The sequence below is a fragment of the Diplotaxodon limnothrissa genome, linkage group LG6 (genome assembly GCF_057381915.1).
Source record: "Diplotaxodon limnothrissa isolate DT_005_m linkage group LG6, D_limnothrissa_male_GT1.1, whole genome shotgun sequence".
Lineage (NCBI taxonomy): Eukaryota > Metazoa > Chordata > Actinopteri > Cichliformes > Cichlidae > Diplotaxodon > Diplotaxodon limnothrissa.
In genome coordinates this window covers 1,723,875-1,740,823 of record NC_140601.1, presented here as the reverse complement: position 1 = coordinate 1,740,823, position 16,949 = coordinate 1,723,875, and the positions used below count along the sequence as shown (strand labels likewise).

General features: G+C 42.9%; 1 protein-coding gene and 1 pseudogene across 1 annotated transcript in view; one reads left to right on the top strand and one right to left on the bottom strand.

Moving 5' to 3' along the window:
• LOC146629883 (pancreatic progenitor cell differentiation and proliferation factor B pseudogene) overlaps positions 1 to 146 on the top strand; it is a 322-nt pseudogene extending 176 nt beyond the window's left edge.
• Positions 1 to 7,446, bottom strand: part of adisspa (adipose secreted signaling protein a) — a 10,338-nt gene extending 2,892 nt beyond the window's left edge. Inside the window, exons 1-4 of the mRNA XM_085355442.1 lie at positions 7,403 to 7,446; positions 5,703 to 5,839; positions 5,206 to 5,359; positions 2,683 to 2,808 (exon numbers count right to left, since the gene is read on the bottom strand). Of these exons, the coding sequence (XP_085211568.1) occupies positions 2,683 to 2,808; positions 5,206 to 5,359; positions 5,703 to 5,839; positions 7,403 to 7,421 (436 nt within the window). The 5' untranslated portion in view covers positions 7,422 to 7,446. The remainder of the gene's footprint in view (positions 1 to 2,682; positions 2,809 to 5,205; positions 5,360 to 5,702; positions 5,840 to 7,402) is intronic.
• Positions 7,447 to 16,949: the final 9,503 nt, after the last annotated feature.

The following is a 16,949-nucleotide window of genomic DNA, read 5'->3' as shown; positions in this document are numbered from 1 at the left end:
TGACCCCACTGACTGAGGAGGCACAGCACAAGGCGGGGGTCTTGGGTGTGGTGACGAACAGTCAGATCACCTGTGTTTCCTGGGAGATGGTGATGTAGCAGCAGGCGACTGGGAGCATTGATGCGGGTAGCCCCACCTCCTCGTGATCCTGTGTTCTCTCTTGGTCCACGCCACCACACTTGATGGGGAATCGAACCATCAGCCAATGCTAGGTGACGGGAGGAAGTCGTGTTTACAGCCTTACTTTCTGTTTTTCCTTCTTTCGTCATAGTGTGGCTGCGTCTTCTGTTCCTCTAACCTCACTTTTTAAATTAACAACCAATAATAAACTTAAAAAAAAAACAGAAGCAGCCAATAATGACCTCTCTGTTGGTGCTCGAGCCTGCTTTGGGTTTCTTGGGTTACTGGTGTGGTGCGGATGGCCTAAGCCGGCAGCACAGGCCCTGGTGTAATTTAGATGACCATCCATGTAGGCTCTAATGGGAGGAAGACGAAGGCCACTCTTGAGTCTCTCACCTCCCACTACCCACTGGAATGCCCTCATGACCAACTCCATTGCCGTGATAAATGCCAGAGGGGAAATCGTGCAGCCTGCCATAACTCCAATTCCCAGGTGTTGCCAGGCTGTGGTGGTGTTCTCAGCTGTCACACAAAACTGTAAATCCTTAAAGTGGGTCTTGACCAGTCCTGTGATGTGGTTTGGTACGCTGAAATAGTTGAAGGCCATCCACAAGATCTAATGCAGAACTGACCAAAAGGCGTTGGCAAGGTCTAAAAAGACCACGTGATGGTCTCTTTGTTCTTTCTCAGCAGTTTGAATCTGGTGCCAGACGACGCTGGCATGCTCCAGACATCCAGAGAAGCCCCGCCTTCTGCACTGATGTGTCAATATAGTTGTTTCTTTGCAGGAAAGCAGATAGTCTTTGGGCCAAGACACTGAAGGAGATTTTTCCCTCTACGTTCAGCAGGCTGATCTGGCGAAACTGTCTGATGGATGAGGAGTTCTTCTCCTTAGGGATCAGAATACCTCTTTCTCTTCTCCAAGCCTTTGGAATCACTCCTTTCTGCCACGCTACCTTTATCAGCGTCCACAGGTATTTGAGGACTCGTGGGGTGTTTTTGTAGAGCCTATATGAGATGCCATTAGGTCCTGGGGCCGATGCTGCTCTTGCCTGCTTCACTACCTTCTCCACTTCACTCCATGTTGGTGGTCTTATGTCCATTTGGTGTTCAGGTGCCTGGATAGGTGGCATATCAGTCGGAATGATAACTGGTTCATGCCTCTATCAATTTCCTGCTGTCTCCTGGAATTTAACTGGTTGAAATGGCCTTTCTGCTCTGAGTCTTGTTCTTTACCCCACATCGCTCAGCCCCATAGCTGTAGATGATGGTTCCCAGGTTCTCCAGCTTCCTTTCAACTGGACCCTTTTGTTGATCTAGTATAAGAGCCAGACCCACTCTCTTTTCTCACTGGATCTGGGCCACAGAATCTGATCTTTCCTACCTTCCATCTTCCTTTCCCTTGCTGGTAGTGGTTGGCTAGACTCAGTGTTGGAAGACTCTGTTAGCTGTTTCTGAATGAGCTCTGGGCTGGTTGATGGTGTTGATTGTGGCTGGCTTGGAAATGTGTTGCTAGCTGTTGGTGGCTAAACTCCAAGCTAGCGGCTGATATTAAGCTAGAGCTAGAATCTAATATTTCAAGGCCCATGTCAGTTGTTAGTTTTGGCCAGCCACAAATGCAGTCCTGCAGCTTCTTTCCTACCATCATTGATGGTCCATTATTTGCAATGCTGGTTGATCTATTCATCGGTGGTACCGTTCCGTGGTTCGTTGCCATTAAATCCGTCCGGAAAGGGTCTTCTTTCACCCCTGCTCTCGCAGACCCTTCTCTTTTGAGACTTCTGTAGCAATAATGGGTGTACCCAGGTACGCTAAAAAACGCTGGGTCCTGCTGGTATGAGGCACTAACCCACACCAGCCCCATTAGGGTCTATTCCCTCCTGTCAGCAGTCTTTCCAGGCTGTCATCTGGTCTTTCCCTGATTCTCAGCTGCCCATTCGCAGCGGTCACTGGTGGTAAAAAACTACATTTCCGCGAAAATGACGTCACTTCCAATTTCGGGCAGAACATGGCGGACATGCGATAGTTCGTGCTGATGGACGGAGGAAGTGTTATGAACAGCTGATCGGATCGGCAAAGCGTGTTTCTGGAATATTATGTTTTTGTTGCTGCAAGTGCTTTTTATGCAGTTTTTGCAAAGCTTTATGTGGAAGGAAACTGTGACCGAGGACAAGCTGATGGCATAAGATGTAAGTACAACTCCTCCGGTTTCATATGCAAAAAAATTTTTTGCGCTAGCTCACGTGGTTGCAGTGCTACCGGGATTTAAAAATAGTTACGCAAAACGGAGCGTGCTGCTCTGACCGGTTTTAAAGGGTTAAAATCTCCACATATCCTTTCTTCAGGACTCCTTCCACCTTAACAAGAATCTCAGTTCCAGATGTACTGAAGCATAATACTCATACTATAATGTTTCACTGTGCTGCACTGTGTCCTGTTGAACTGTGTTTGATCTGTGTACAGTCAACAAGGTAATAAAGATGCAGTCCTGTATGATTAGGACCTGTTTACTCTGTCTGTGCGCGCGTATGTGTGTGTATCTGTCGGTGCACAAGCACCTACCAATGACCCTGGCCTGGAGTCTGACCTTTAGACTGCTGTCTTTTCTCCCTCTGGTTACCATGGTGATCTCCTCCTGTTGCACCCCCTCCTGGTGAGTTCTGTATTCACATGTTACCTTTACACCTCCTAAAGAGAACGAGGGAGTGAGGAAGGAGACAAGTTATTCATACGCAGTCTGCACCACGCTGAGTCCAATGAACTTTAGAAACATCATCAATGCAGTTAAAGGAATACTTTAGCCCCAGGTGTACCAACCCTGTGCTGCGGCATATCTATGTCTAATGTATCAAAGACTGCATTTACCTCAAGCAGCAAAGAACAAAACATTCAGCACTCCTAACTCTAACAAGCACAGACTCAGTAACTCTGATGCCATCTTAACCCTGAGTGACGATGTTCTAATGTAATGCTTAAATAAGTTGTAGACAGTCTTCTTCAAACGTTTTGCTATAAAAGGAAACTTTGAGATTGGTATTCGGCTCGACGGCCGTCTGGTTTTTTTTAGGTGTGGTTGCACAAAAGCTGAAGTATTCTGGGACACAGCCAGAGGACAGACAGTTGGTAAGTGCAGAAACAAACAGTGACATCCAAAGCTTGAAGAACGTTTTCGTTGCACCACAGATCTTTAAAGCTCGTCCTCAGAGACTCAGTCTGTTCACTGAAAGCCATCAGTGCTTTCATTTCTTGTTATTGTAGCTGAACACTCTTCTCCTTACCCTCCCTCTTGTCTTTTATGATTGAAAATGTCTTTATTCATCCAGGGTAGCCATTTTGGACACTGTGGACCGGCATGTCTATTACACACTTTGCTGTGACAGTGGGTTGAACGTCCACACTCCAGTGAACTCATGTGTTGGTATCTTCCCCTCTAATTACAACCCAGTTCTTGCTTATCCAGGACATTGAAGCTGTTCCTGGACGGGGAAATTCAGGAATGTGGTTGATTTATTTTTTTGTGGCTGTTCCTTTGAAGACTAGATCCATGCAGCTGCAATGAAGGAGAGCTGACTGGTTTGTTTGGTTTAGCTCCTTAGTGCTAAACCAAGCCTGGGAGGTGTTGAGCTGCTAGAGAGATGAATCCAGCTGTTTCTGCTGAGACACTGGCAACAGCAGTCAGCTGACTCTTGATCTCAAACCTGCTCGAGAGCAGAGATCTGTTATTGCGGTACTGAGATGCTTGGGTCAGGCAGAGACAGTGTCACAGCTGTATGGAGAGCTGAGCTTTGGCATACTATTACAGACGAGAGCTCAAATACTGGGCCTGCTGACACGAGGCAGACTCGAGTTTTGTTCTACGTAGGCTTCCAGGATCGCTTTTAACCCAAGATGGCTTATGCTCAGTTTATTCACACGGGCTAATCAGTGTAATGTAATACAATCATTCAGTTACTCAGGGTTTTAATTTAGGTTCGTACTTTCAAAAATAGCAAGGTGTTACCAATATTCTCAGCACAGAGACGCAGACGCTGCCACAGACAGTAGACACTAACGCCATATTTTGGTTTCGTTTTTAGGTTTTCACTTCCTGGTGTTGGGAAATGTGACCATGCATATACATTTTCCTTAGGATGTCTTTCTCCCCTAACCCCAATCAGTCGCAGCAGATGGCCCCGCCCCTCCCTGAGCCTGGTTCTGCCGGAGGTTTCTTCCTGTTAAAAGGGAGTTTTTCCTTCCCACTGTCACCAAAGTGCTGCTCATAGGGGGTCATATGATTATTGTGGGGTCTTTACCTTATAATATAAAGCACCTTGAGGCGACTGTCATGATTTGGTGATATATAAATTGGAATTTCAAAATACATTTCTTGGTTACAGACTTGTGTTGTGCTCGTGTGAAAAGATTCCACAGAAACATTAGTCCCAAAAAGTAATCTTCAATTCAATTCTATTTTATTTATATAGCGCCAAATCACAACATAAGTCGCCTCAAGGCGCCTCATAGATACAGAGAAAAACCCAACAATCATATGACCCCCTATGAGCAAGCACTTTGGCGACAGTGGGAAGGAAAAACTCCCTTTTAACAGGAAGAAACCTCCAGCAGAACCAGGCTCAGGGAGGGGCGGGGCCATCTGCTGCGACTGTTTGGGGTGAGAGAAGGAAGACAGGATAAAGACATGCTGTGGAAGAGAGACAGAGGTTAATAACAGATATGATTCAATGCAGAGAGGTCTGTTAACACATAGTGAGTGAGAAAGGTGACTGGAAAGGAAAAACTCAGTGCATCATGGGAATCCCCCGGCAGCCTACGTCTATTGCAGCATAACTAAGGGAGGATTCAGGGTCACCTGGTCCAGCCCTAACTATATGCTTTAGCACAAGTGAGGACGCTGGTGGACAGAGTCTAAGGAGCTCCTTAGACTAGCATGACCTGGATTACTGAGAACCTACAGACTTACTGCTGGGCAGAGAACCTAACCCACCATGGTCACCTGCTCTGTGCAGCAACAGTCTGCTCCACAACACTGCAGGTTAGACATATGTGCAAGCATGTCCTGAAGTATGCCTGTACACCTATACTTACCCTCCAGTGTGGAGTTAATACGCTGGACCCGCAGGCTGGGCGACCTCCGAGATGGAGAAGAGGAGGGAAGACATGAGAGCTCTTTGCCCAGTGTGGGGACATCTGGGACAGTGAAGACAATCTCATAACAGTGGTGGCTCTTCAGGAAACCAGCCTTGACAGAGGAGCGACGTGTTAGAGGCAAAGAGTAGAAAACATTGGATCAAATAGCTCAGGAGGATGTGGGCTAACACAGCCCGTGGTGTCACATTTTCATGGCTCAGTTTAATGTTGTTTTGTTGTTCCACCATTCCTCAGCCGGACTTTACATTTTACAAATGTATCCAGATGAAACATCCATGAACATGGAAATCAATCAAATCGTAAACCAGGAGACTTTCTCTGCTCATTCATGAAAACACCTTGTGGTCATTTTATCAACACTTCACCTGAAAAATCGCTTACAATGATGAAATCATGACGAACAACTGTGTTCGTTTGACGGTGTGCAGACACACCTTCACCAAGTAGCTGCCATCCTTCTCTGAGACAGCAATGAGCGTAGCGACGTTCGACTGGTCATCTCTCCGTGTTGGAGAGCCAGGGGGCTCGTCATCGTCAGGGAAACGCACCCCACCTGCTTTGGACGTAGAGCCTGGGGACAGACAGGTAACATCAAACCACGGCAACCGTAGAAATGAACACAACTGCTGTCAACGTGTTTGCTGAGATGGAGAACAGCAAACCGATACAATCTGAGAGCATAACACCAACTACTGTACTGTCACATTATTAGGTACACCTGTTCCACTGCTCATCACAGCAATCCAAACATCTAATCAGCCTTTGACATCAGCAGGAATTTAAAGCATTTAGACAGGACGGCCTGCTGGAGCTCAAACTGAGCATCAAAGTAAGAAAGATGAACGTGGCATGGTTCATGATGTCAGGCGGGCTGCTGTGAGTATTTCAGACATTGTCGATGGGCTGGGTTTATCCTGCATAATCATGTCTGCTATCACCAAGGTTAGACAAGAGGAGACGGACTCCAACAGCCTCGACAGTCACCAGATTTCAGTCCAGCACAGCATCCTTGGGATGTGCATGAAAGGGAAATTTGGATGAGCAGGAATTTGATTGAAAGCATAAATGCAATGCTGGACTGTATTCAGGAAAGTGAGCGATCTGGAGCTGTGGCTGACAAAAGTACAAAATGCTTAAGTAAGAAGTGCATCAACACAGTAGCAAATGAAAATCTTTAGTAGTGAAGCACGTGTAGAGACAGCAAAGGTGTGTGTGAAGACAATAAGATTGTTTGATGTGGGTGAGGAGGTGTGTTACTGACTTTTGTGCTGTGGGCCAGTTGAGCCAAAACAACCTAAAAAATTGTAGTAAAACAATTCAGTTCCATTTTATACAGTGGCGACTCACAGCAACAGCTGCTTCAAAGAAACATCTGGATGGACTATGTGCTGGACCAGTGCTTCCTACAGCACAGCACCAACTGCAACTCATCAGATGCAGAACGATGCAGCACAGACACAATGTGATATTCCCATGTGTGTCTCAGTTAGACATTACAGCTTTCTCTACAGTTTGTGAATCAATATGAAAAATGCTTCCAAACTGGTTGTAGGACACACACCGATTGTCATGTGGTACTTTTCTACTCTGCTTAAGCACTCAGAGAACAGCTGGTAGCAGCTGTGGCTCAGCAGACCATCGACAAATCAGAAGGTAGGTGATTTAGATTCTCCTGCTCTTAGATTGCAAAGACGAGCAGAAGGTGCGAGGCTGATGAGAATCTGTGACCAAAACAACACAAGTGACAGACGGACCAAAGGACCCCGTCATTGTGATTCACTGATGCTAAAACTTCAGTGTTGGATGGGTTACAGCAGAGAGAATGTAAACTACATGGCATAACGCAGTCAGAACATTTTGATGAGCTGGATTGTTTTTGGTGCTCATTTTCAGTGCAGACACATTTTTAGAAACATACAGGAAAAAAACAACAAACACAAACAGAGCCGTTAAAAGCACAGTGAGAAAATATCATGTGCTTTCTGCATTTGCCAGGCCCTCTGCTCATTCAAATCACCTGTACCTGTACTACTTGCCACTTTATCACGAAACGGGATACAGCACCCCCTGGTGGTTTCAAATAAAGGCCAGTCACAAGTAGCATTCATAAACACACAAGCAGCATCACACTCACCTTTTCTTCCTGTTGCCATGGTGATGTGGTTAGGATTTAGGTTAGACAAAACCCGAGTACTGTCATCACTGACCTGAGTGTGAGAGCACAGGGAGACAGAGAGCACGGTGTCACAGCTCTGTGGTGGAGATGGACAGTACAGACCGATATCACATGGTCTCTTCCTCCACGTCCTTCTTTGTCCTGTTGTCCCATTTTTACTTTAGTCTATTATATCCCTTGGATATGAATACCAGTCAAATATAATCTGTCACTGATTTTTTTTTCATCAGTCCGAGACCACAAATTGATTATTTGAATAGAGTACAACTGCCACTCTGATTTTTAAAGCTCAGTCACTGCAAACTGACCAGGCTCTCCTTTATGACCTGCAGCTGGTCTGATCTGGAGAACTAAGGAGCAGGAGCCGAAGTTCATTTTGATCAATTTCTAATTTCAGCACAAAGCAACAGCCTTGTAAAGGAAAAGTATGTGCAGAGATAAAACTGGTGACAGAAAAGAGCCACAGGACGAGCCCTGGAGCCATGGGCAGAGAGGGGAACAAGAACAAGCGCGCACAAAAGTTTGCTGTTGCTTTCAGTAGTTTTTCTACAGAGTCAGATAAACACACAACACGGAGACATGCACAGCACATGACACTGTGTGCTGTTCTGGCCCACAGACAGGTGAGCTGTCAGCATCACAGGTCATGGGTTGTCTTATTTCACTGCTAGTAAAAAATAAATATGATCCATGTATTTATTGCTATTTCACTGTCACATAGGCGTTTTTATTATGGTAGTTTTTGTTTTTTATTGCACATGATGAAAACTCTTTGCTGCCACAGGTTTTCACTGTTGTGTGGTCTGATTACCAGCACTGATATCTCCTCTCTTCTACTATGTAAAGCTTCCCTATTTAAATTAAATAAATGAGAAAATATTCTTTTAAAAAATTAGTAAAATTCAAGAAATTCAACTGAAATGAGTTGAATGATGATTACTCGATATTGTAGCCTGCCCATTAAATTATTAGAGGCTTTCTTCTAATTCCAAGATTATCAGTAACAATTACAACACAGTAATCCAGCGATTATTTGTCTTACAATACATTTAAATGGCTTTTTGCTGCAGTGCTTTACAAATGAAGCTGGATCCCGTACAGCGCGCTGCTGTGTCCGCGCTACACACAGAAATCAAAAAGGTGAAAATCCTCTGTGCTGTTTTTATCACAGCGTGTCCAGAAGTCACAAAGCTTTTGGAAGCACTTTAATATCGAGAGCTGAAACGTCTCAGTGTCACGGGAGCTTAAAGAGGACAACACCCATCCTGCTCAGCTGTACGGAGGGACGCAGGCACCTGAGAGCTTTGTAACACTGGGCAATAATGCGCTACATAACCATTCGGGATGCATAATAATAAAAGCAGGGTGCTACTTACAGGGACTGTGTCAACCCGTCAAACACAGATCCACACCCATCCAGGCTGCATCCTGCACCAACCTGCTGGTATAGCTAAACGCACGCAGTCACATAGGAAGTACGTACCGCTTAGTTCAGATCATCCGAGCTGCGCGCTTCCCGCTCTGGCGTCCGTCTTTGGGCAGCTGGCAGGATGCTGCTGTGCTCTACATGCACACTCACGTGTCCCGCGCGCGGACTGCTCGGCGGACACGCGCGTGTAGCAGACAGCCACACAGCGGGCACAGATGGTCACCGTTACATAACAAGGCGCGTCAGATGGGTCCAAATGTCCGGTTTCCACCGCGGCGTTAAGGCCTCACACTCAAAGACTCAAAGCAGAGTGTACCTGGTAAAATGTCTGTTTCTACTATTTCCATCTATTATTTCAGGATTTTACTCAGAAATGTTAACTGTATGTTAACCAAGTCTTGCCACTTACATATGATCAAACCTCCAACCTTGCCATTAGTAGATGACCTGCCCAAATCTCCTGAGACACAGCCATCCCATTTATGTAGAATGTATCATTTAGAGGCACTCTGAACAACCTGAAGATGTGCCGAGTCAAAAGTCACCCAAGGTAGGCACGAATCTGTCAGTGGCACAAACACAAACAATGACTTCTTTTTTCACTTCATTAAGTTGGAGAAAGCTGCACTCTAAAAAGTAACCAGGCCTTTTACCTCCACTTGATTAAATCCATGGCTGCAACATAAAAATTCTAATTTATTGATTAAGACAGACCTTCTAAGTTGCAAACTTTCTTTTTTGGTTGTGTTGAAATAATAATGTTGGTAATTACATTAAATTAATTTTATATGTAATTTCAAATTAAATCCCAATGTTAGTGGGTTCAAAATAAAATTCAAGCTGTAATTACTTAAAGAAATTGAATAGATAACTTATTTTATTTCCACTGTAACTTCTGATTTCAAGTTCCCACTTAACTAGCCCGGACAAATTCACATACGGTGCGTTGCATGGTGGACTTGCAAGCTTTTGTAAAAGACATTTCCAGGTAAATAACATTTCATTTACAGTTCTAACAAAGCAAAGCATTTGTGCTACTCACTTGTACTGGATGATGTGATGCTCATACATTTAAGGAGATATTTTGCACTACCACATGTGGCTAATGCTAGCCATTCTAAACTTAGCACAGCAGAGGATAAGACTTATAGTTTCATTTGACAAAAGTCTTCAGCTAGAGAGCACTGCTGTGGCCAGGAAAAGCGTGGCTAAAGTTCTGCTACACAGTGCAATCTCATTTTGATCATAGGCTGATTTTGTTTTTCTTTTTACCAAAATTAGAAGCCTTTAAGCTGTGAATAGTTTTGTCAGAGGATGACCTAGAGGCTTCTTTTCCCCCCTGGCTCACCTATTTTATGTCTTTATAAAATTTGCATGACCTATATGTAATATTACATTGTAAATGATTTTGGTTAGTATTGTGATACAGCTTAAAGTAAGTATTGTTCTTGATCTTAAGAGCTGCAGCTATCTTTGTTTCTTTTTGAAAAATCAGGTTGTGTGAAATATTGTTAATGTCATTCCAGTAGCATCGTTCTGGCATAGGCTATGTGAATCTACTTAACATCAAGACTTTGTGTAAGCAGTTAGTATAGTGTGATAATCGAGGGTCATTAGTGTTAAGTTGGGACACATTTGTTACAAAATGGGCTGGGAGTGAACAAAATTCTAACCTCTACAAAACATTACAGATTACGCCATGGTTATGGTAAATGGACTGGTTCTTATATAGCGCTTTTCTACTCTTCTGAGCACTCAAAGCACTTTATACAACTTGTACATTCACCCATTCACACCCATTTGCACAAGCATATTCTTTCTTTCTTTAACTAATGTATTAGAGCATTCATTAATGCAGTATAGCTAATAGTCTGCAAGGCTTAATTCTTGTGTTTGTGTGGTCGACAGATAAAGGAGGCGTTCAAGAGAATAACCACTGTAAGCCTTGAATGGCTACACTTGACCATTGCACCCCAAAACTGATGGATGTCATTTTATCAAGGGGAGGAGCTAAAGGAGTGAGAATCAGGCAGATCAAGGACATGCTTCTTGAGGTAGGACAACTCTTTAGACTTTGGGTATCTTTGAAATGTACTTTGTTGGCAGTCACCCATGTAGTTTATACGCATACTTTATTTTTTCTTAAATAGCACAATACAATCGAAACACACAGAGAAGTAGCCATCTGCTGCCTTATCACTTTCCTTGGAGAGAAGGACGAGGGCCTGTTCATGGAGTTTGGTGTAAGTAATCCAGCATTGTGTGTGTGTGTGTGTGTGTGTGTGTGTGTGTGTGTGTGTGTGTGTGTGTGTGTGTGTGTGTGTGTGTGTGTGTTTTCCATTGATCATCTGAATTCATTAAGATTCAGTAAGTATAAAAGTCTAATCTATAATTCACTAACCTACTTTTTTTTTTTAAACTATTTTTAAAATTTGCTTTACAAGGACACCGAAGAATTTAATGCCAACCTTGAAAGGCAGGTGATGAAAACTGCCATCATCAGTGGCCGGTACAGCCCTGGATCTGACGATAAGATTGCAACCATTATGTTTTTTTTGTTGAGCTTAAACAATAGTTTTTAGAGTGTGTCTGCTATCCAACTTCTAATAGAGTCTAAGCACTTATGCAAGATCTGTAGCTTAGAAATGTCTTGGGGCTTAAATATGACTGAATGTCATCTATAGCGATACTAAATGGAAGAAGTGGGTGGGTGGTGGGCCCACATAGTTGCTTTGGGCTGAGCCCAGCCGGGGCTCATGGGCTAAGGCTCAGCCACTAGACACTCGCCCTCGAGCCTGACCAACTCTCTGTGAATGGTACTCATGGACATTGATCACTGGTCTTTGATCAGTGGTCGCTGATCAATGGTCATGACAATTTGCATATTAATGATCAAGGAACTGACCTCCCAGCCCATTGTTCCTTCAGTGGGCTGGGAGCTCATTATGCAAATGTGCTGCTTATAAGATTGAAACCTGCAGTCAGCTGAGACTGAAGACATCAGTAGGATGATGACGAAACATTTGTCCCACTGAAAACATCCAGATGAACAGAATCAACCTTTTGGGATTTCCTGCCCTGGACGATTGAGCGTGCATCGAGACATTCCAGAGCAGTTAGCTGGCTCCGGTTGCTTAGAGCAGTCCGTCTCTGGTTGCTCAGGTTGTGGTGTGGGCAGAGTCTCTAGGGCAGGGCTGCCCAATCCCAGTCCTCGAGAGCTACTATCCTGCAGCTTTTAGATGCATCCCTACTCCAACACAGCTGAATCAAATGGTTTGATTACCTCTTCAGCATGCCATCATGTTTGGCAAAGGCCTGATAACAAGCCATTCATTTGATTCGGGTGTGTGGGAACAAGGATGCATCTAAAAGCTGCAGGACGGTAGCTCTCGAGGACTGGGATTGGGCACCCCTGCTCTAGGGCAACTCCTGCAGATTCAAACTGCTCCAGCTCAGTTTGTGAGGCGGCGCTGGATGGAGCCATCTCAGGGATTCCCTGCTGAAAACACTCTGAAAGTCTCTTTACTTTGACCAACACTGAAACTCAAAACTAATTTTCACTATTTGCTAGCTGAGACGTCTGAGATGGCTTGCATAAACAGTGGAAGAGTGCGAGGTAATAACTTATCTTTACTATCTTTACAGAGCACCCGGCACTGGCAGATCCAGTCCAACAGGCTGTTGAACCATGCTTCCTTTCCATTATAGGCTGGAAGACAGTATTGTACTGGCTGCTGCAGCATTGGCGGTGATCCACATGAGCTTGGTTGCAGAGGTGAAGAAATGTGTTTTTCAACAAGGCTGCTAAACAGTTCATACCCAATGATACTCTTAAAAAAATACAAGAACCAGGAACTATAAAGGAAGACACATTTAATCTACGATTTACTTTAGAATAAACTGAAAGTAAAAACTAAGAATATGTGTCTCATGGGCTGTCAGAATGGGGTCATTAGGCCCAGATACGACACCACAGCTCTGTGCAAAACACACCTCAACATGAAAACACAGGGAGAGCAGACAGACATGTGGACATGACCAGGGAGAAAGATGACAAAACACAGAGACGAGACTAGAGACAGACTGGACACAAAAGGGAACTAAGGTAATAAAACAAGAACCAGGAACCAGAGAAAAACATAAACTTTTATTTAATGTTGAATTAACTGAAAGTAAAAACTAAAAATGTATTACTCATAGCTCCTTAGGCCCAGGTACAAGTGCAAAACACACCTGAACACAAGCAAGGTAAAGAGAGAGGAAGCATACAGCAAGAATACAAAGGAAATGTGACTATCAAAATAAAATAGGAAATAAATAGACTGGGAAACATAAAACAGGACTGATACAGGAGGGAGAACAATTAACAAATAACTGTAACCACAACTAGAAACTTATTCTCTCCCTTTGATCATGATTATTTATTAATTATCATCGTTATCATTTTATCCTAACACTTTCACAGATCGTCACATTTATATGACACCACAATGTAATGTATAACGTACACAAAACATATACTGCTGGATATCAGATTCCATCAACTACCAAGCAGAAAACAAAAGGCAGCTCCTCGATACTTTATTATGAAATCAGCAGAAAGTAGCTTATGTCCTGTGGAAAACGTAAACATACACAGTACCTTACAATAACAGCACTAAATAAACAAACAAACAAAACATGAAATATGAATTTGTAAGTTTATTCAGACTCCGGGCGTAGCACTTAAACAGAACCTTTAAATGGGCAACAATGATTAGTGTAACAAGGGTTTAGTCTTGTCAGCATATCTTTATTTTAAGTTCAGGTCAGCACGTGAACACATCAAAGTGATTCATAACTAGGTTTTTAACGAGACGTACAGTAAACATTTCCTTGGAATTAATTTTAAAATATGCACTGTGAACACTAGGTGGCAGTGTGGGACAATGACTGCATGTCATTAGATATAAGTGAGCCTCGGTCTTTAAATCTGTGACATTCCTGCTTTTATTTGAACAGGCTGCTCTTCCCAGTTGTTTCATTTCTCCAACAATCTTCTTCCCGCATCAACTACTAATTTTAACAAGTGAAACTGTTCGCTGGTGTTTCCTTGTCTGGTCCATCACTGGCCTTGGGAGACCCTACCAGGAGGTGCGGCTATCAAGATCAGCAGCACAGGTCAGCTCCACAGACTTCAAAGACCAAAACAAAGGATTATGTGAATGATTACTGAAAAGTAAATATATTTATTAGTTAATTATACTGGGTGATTTAACTAATTTCTTTATATGAACTGAGAATACAGGAAAATGAAAATGTGAGTATGGGGCACTTAGGCTACGTTCACACTGCAGATCTTAATGCTCAATTCCGATTTTTAGATCAAATCCGATTATTTTGTCTGCTCCGGCGCTGATAATTGGCGTCTGTCTTGTGACGTAAAAAACAGATTTAATGCGACGTGACCATCAAACAGCAGCTTTCTAAAACATCAGATATGTATCGGATTCAGCACCACATACGAAAGTGACCCAGATCGGATTTGAAAATATCGGATTTGTGCCGTTCACGCTGTCAGACCATGACCGGATATGGGTCGCAGAGGGTCAGAAAAGTCGGATTTGATGCGCTTTCGCCTGCAGTGGGAACGTAGCCTATGAGACCAAAAAAAAGGCTTTCCAAGAAATTTGAACTCTTCCGGTTTTTGGTTTATTACCTACACAGCAAAATCTCCAGTGTTAAATTAACACTATAGAGTGTCTATATGGGTCCACACCTCTGAGTGTTAAATTAACACTTTTGACAGTGTTATATGTTTAAAAGTAACCTAGTCAGTTTTGAAGATTAACAATGGCTAACACTGAGCAGTGCTGATTTTCTAACACTGGAAAATAACTCAAAATGTTAGAAATATTCCAGTGTTAGAAAATCAGCACTGCTCATTGTTAGCCTTTGTTAATCTTCAAAACTGACTAGGTTACTTTTAAACATATAACACTGTCAAAAGTGTTAATTTAACACTCAGAGGTGTGGACCCATATAGACACTCTATAGTGTTAATTTAACACTGGAGATTTTGCTGTGTAAAAACAACCAGAGTGAATGTTGCTGGTTGCAAAACCTCCCATGCCTCCAGCAGATCATATCGACATATAATATTTGTATAGGCTCCAAAGCACCTTAAGACTTTGTTTTTCCCTTAAAGACCTCCAAGAGTCATCCCCTCCTCCACTATGTCATCTCCCCACAGCAAAGGTTAAAAAGCAGCACTCAAAGAATCCACAGTTATATTTGTTTATTACCAGATGATTGCACACAGGGTTCTAGCTGTACAGCAGGAACAGAACTTGGAAATAAGGTAAGAAATTAAGGGATAAAAGATTATCCTGTGAGTATACATCACTCTACCTTTCGCTCCAAAGCACATACACACACACAGTGTGTGAAATGATTTGTATAATAAATATGCATACCGGTTTCATGTTTTCCAGTTACAACAGTGTAATCAAAATGAACATGTAGATAAGTAACATGCACTGGAGGATATCTGAGCTGGGTAGTTTGTTGAGCCAGAAATACATGCACACGCAGATAAACATAAAAAAATCAGCTGTAGCACAGATTTAAATAAAGCCCCATCTAACAGAAGCCTGGTGTCTTACTGCAAAGTGCTCCACGCTCAAGTGCAAAAATAAAGAGTCTAAATGAAGAGCTTCTTCCTTCAACAAATACCAGTCTCTCCATCTCAAACACACATACACACAAATGTGTACTTCTGTAAAAAACAAAACAAAACATAGGAAGCAGGTCATCTTTATTAACTTTATAAATACTCCCCGTCAGCTACAGTCACACAAAGTCAAAAGCATGTGGTTATCTTCCTGCGTCCAGACTGCTGGGAGCAGTAAGGCTCATCACATCTTCCAGTTTGTGGCCACTCCGTAGCAGCGCTGTACTGTTTCCATCAGGGATGCTGCATCAGAGCTGCAACGCACGTTCATCTTCCTCTTTACATGTCAGCAAAATGAGGTGTACAAATACAGCTCCTCCCTACCACACCAAAAACTACAACACAGTTTAGAAGAGCGTCCTGGTTTAAGTCTTTTCTGTAATAATACGTCGTCTAAATCTCTTACAGTCGTCTGACTCACAGCATGTGGACATTTCATTCTTTATACCATCTGCTTGTCACCACACTCAAAATCTACCAACCACACATCAAATGGTTTTTGACAATGGTTTGGAAACTATTCATAAAAGCAAATATTTTGGTCTCTATGGATCGTTCCTACCTTCATAGCTGTATTGCAAGTGAATTTCCGAATAATTCCAGTTTTATTAAGGCTTAATGTTAGAGGTAAGGTCGCTTTCACTATGTGCTGACACAACCGGCTGTAGCTGGTATCTGTCTGTTCGACCTTACTTCCCCCAGCTGAGTCACTAAAACTGGACCTCTCAGCCGTGAGCGTGCTAATAAAATGATCATGCGGTACAGACTGTATCAGAAGTTCATCCTCCAGCTTTAGTGACTGGAATTCTAATAATATTATAGCCTCTTAATTAGCAAGTATGTGTATCAATGCACCGCATCTATGCATTTTAGCTGATATCTTATTACAAAAGTCTCAGGTCTAAATATGCTAACGTCTGGCTCCAAAGAATCAACATGGCACCAGCCAAAGCACTATAGCTAAAGGCTTTAAAATGAAGAATCCACAAACCAATGGTTGATATCACAGTTGCTTCATCCATCTTTTATATACAATATAAATTAAAGATCGGTGTGTATAAATTGCAGAAAACCAATCCCTACCAACACTCTTTTGCAGGGATTAGTGCTGTCCAAGTTAGTTTGAAGAAATGCAGACATGAATTTTTGCCCTACACTGAACGATAATGGTTGCAGCTGACCATACTCCAGTGGTGCACAGTGCTAGGGATGTAGGTCTGGATATACAAATAATCCTCCAGCATCACACTAGCTAATAGAGGCTAGTATATATTCTATACCTGAGTATCAGCATCATGAAAACTACATTTGGGGCAACCAATGCTAGGAATGGGCTACATAGCTTATAGTAAGGTTAGGATTAT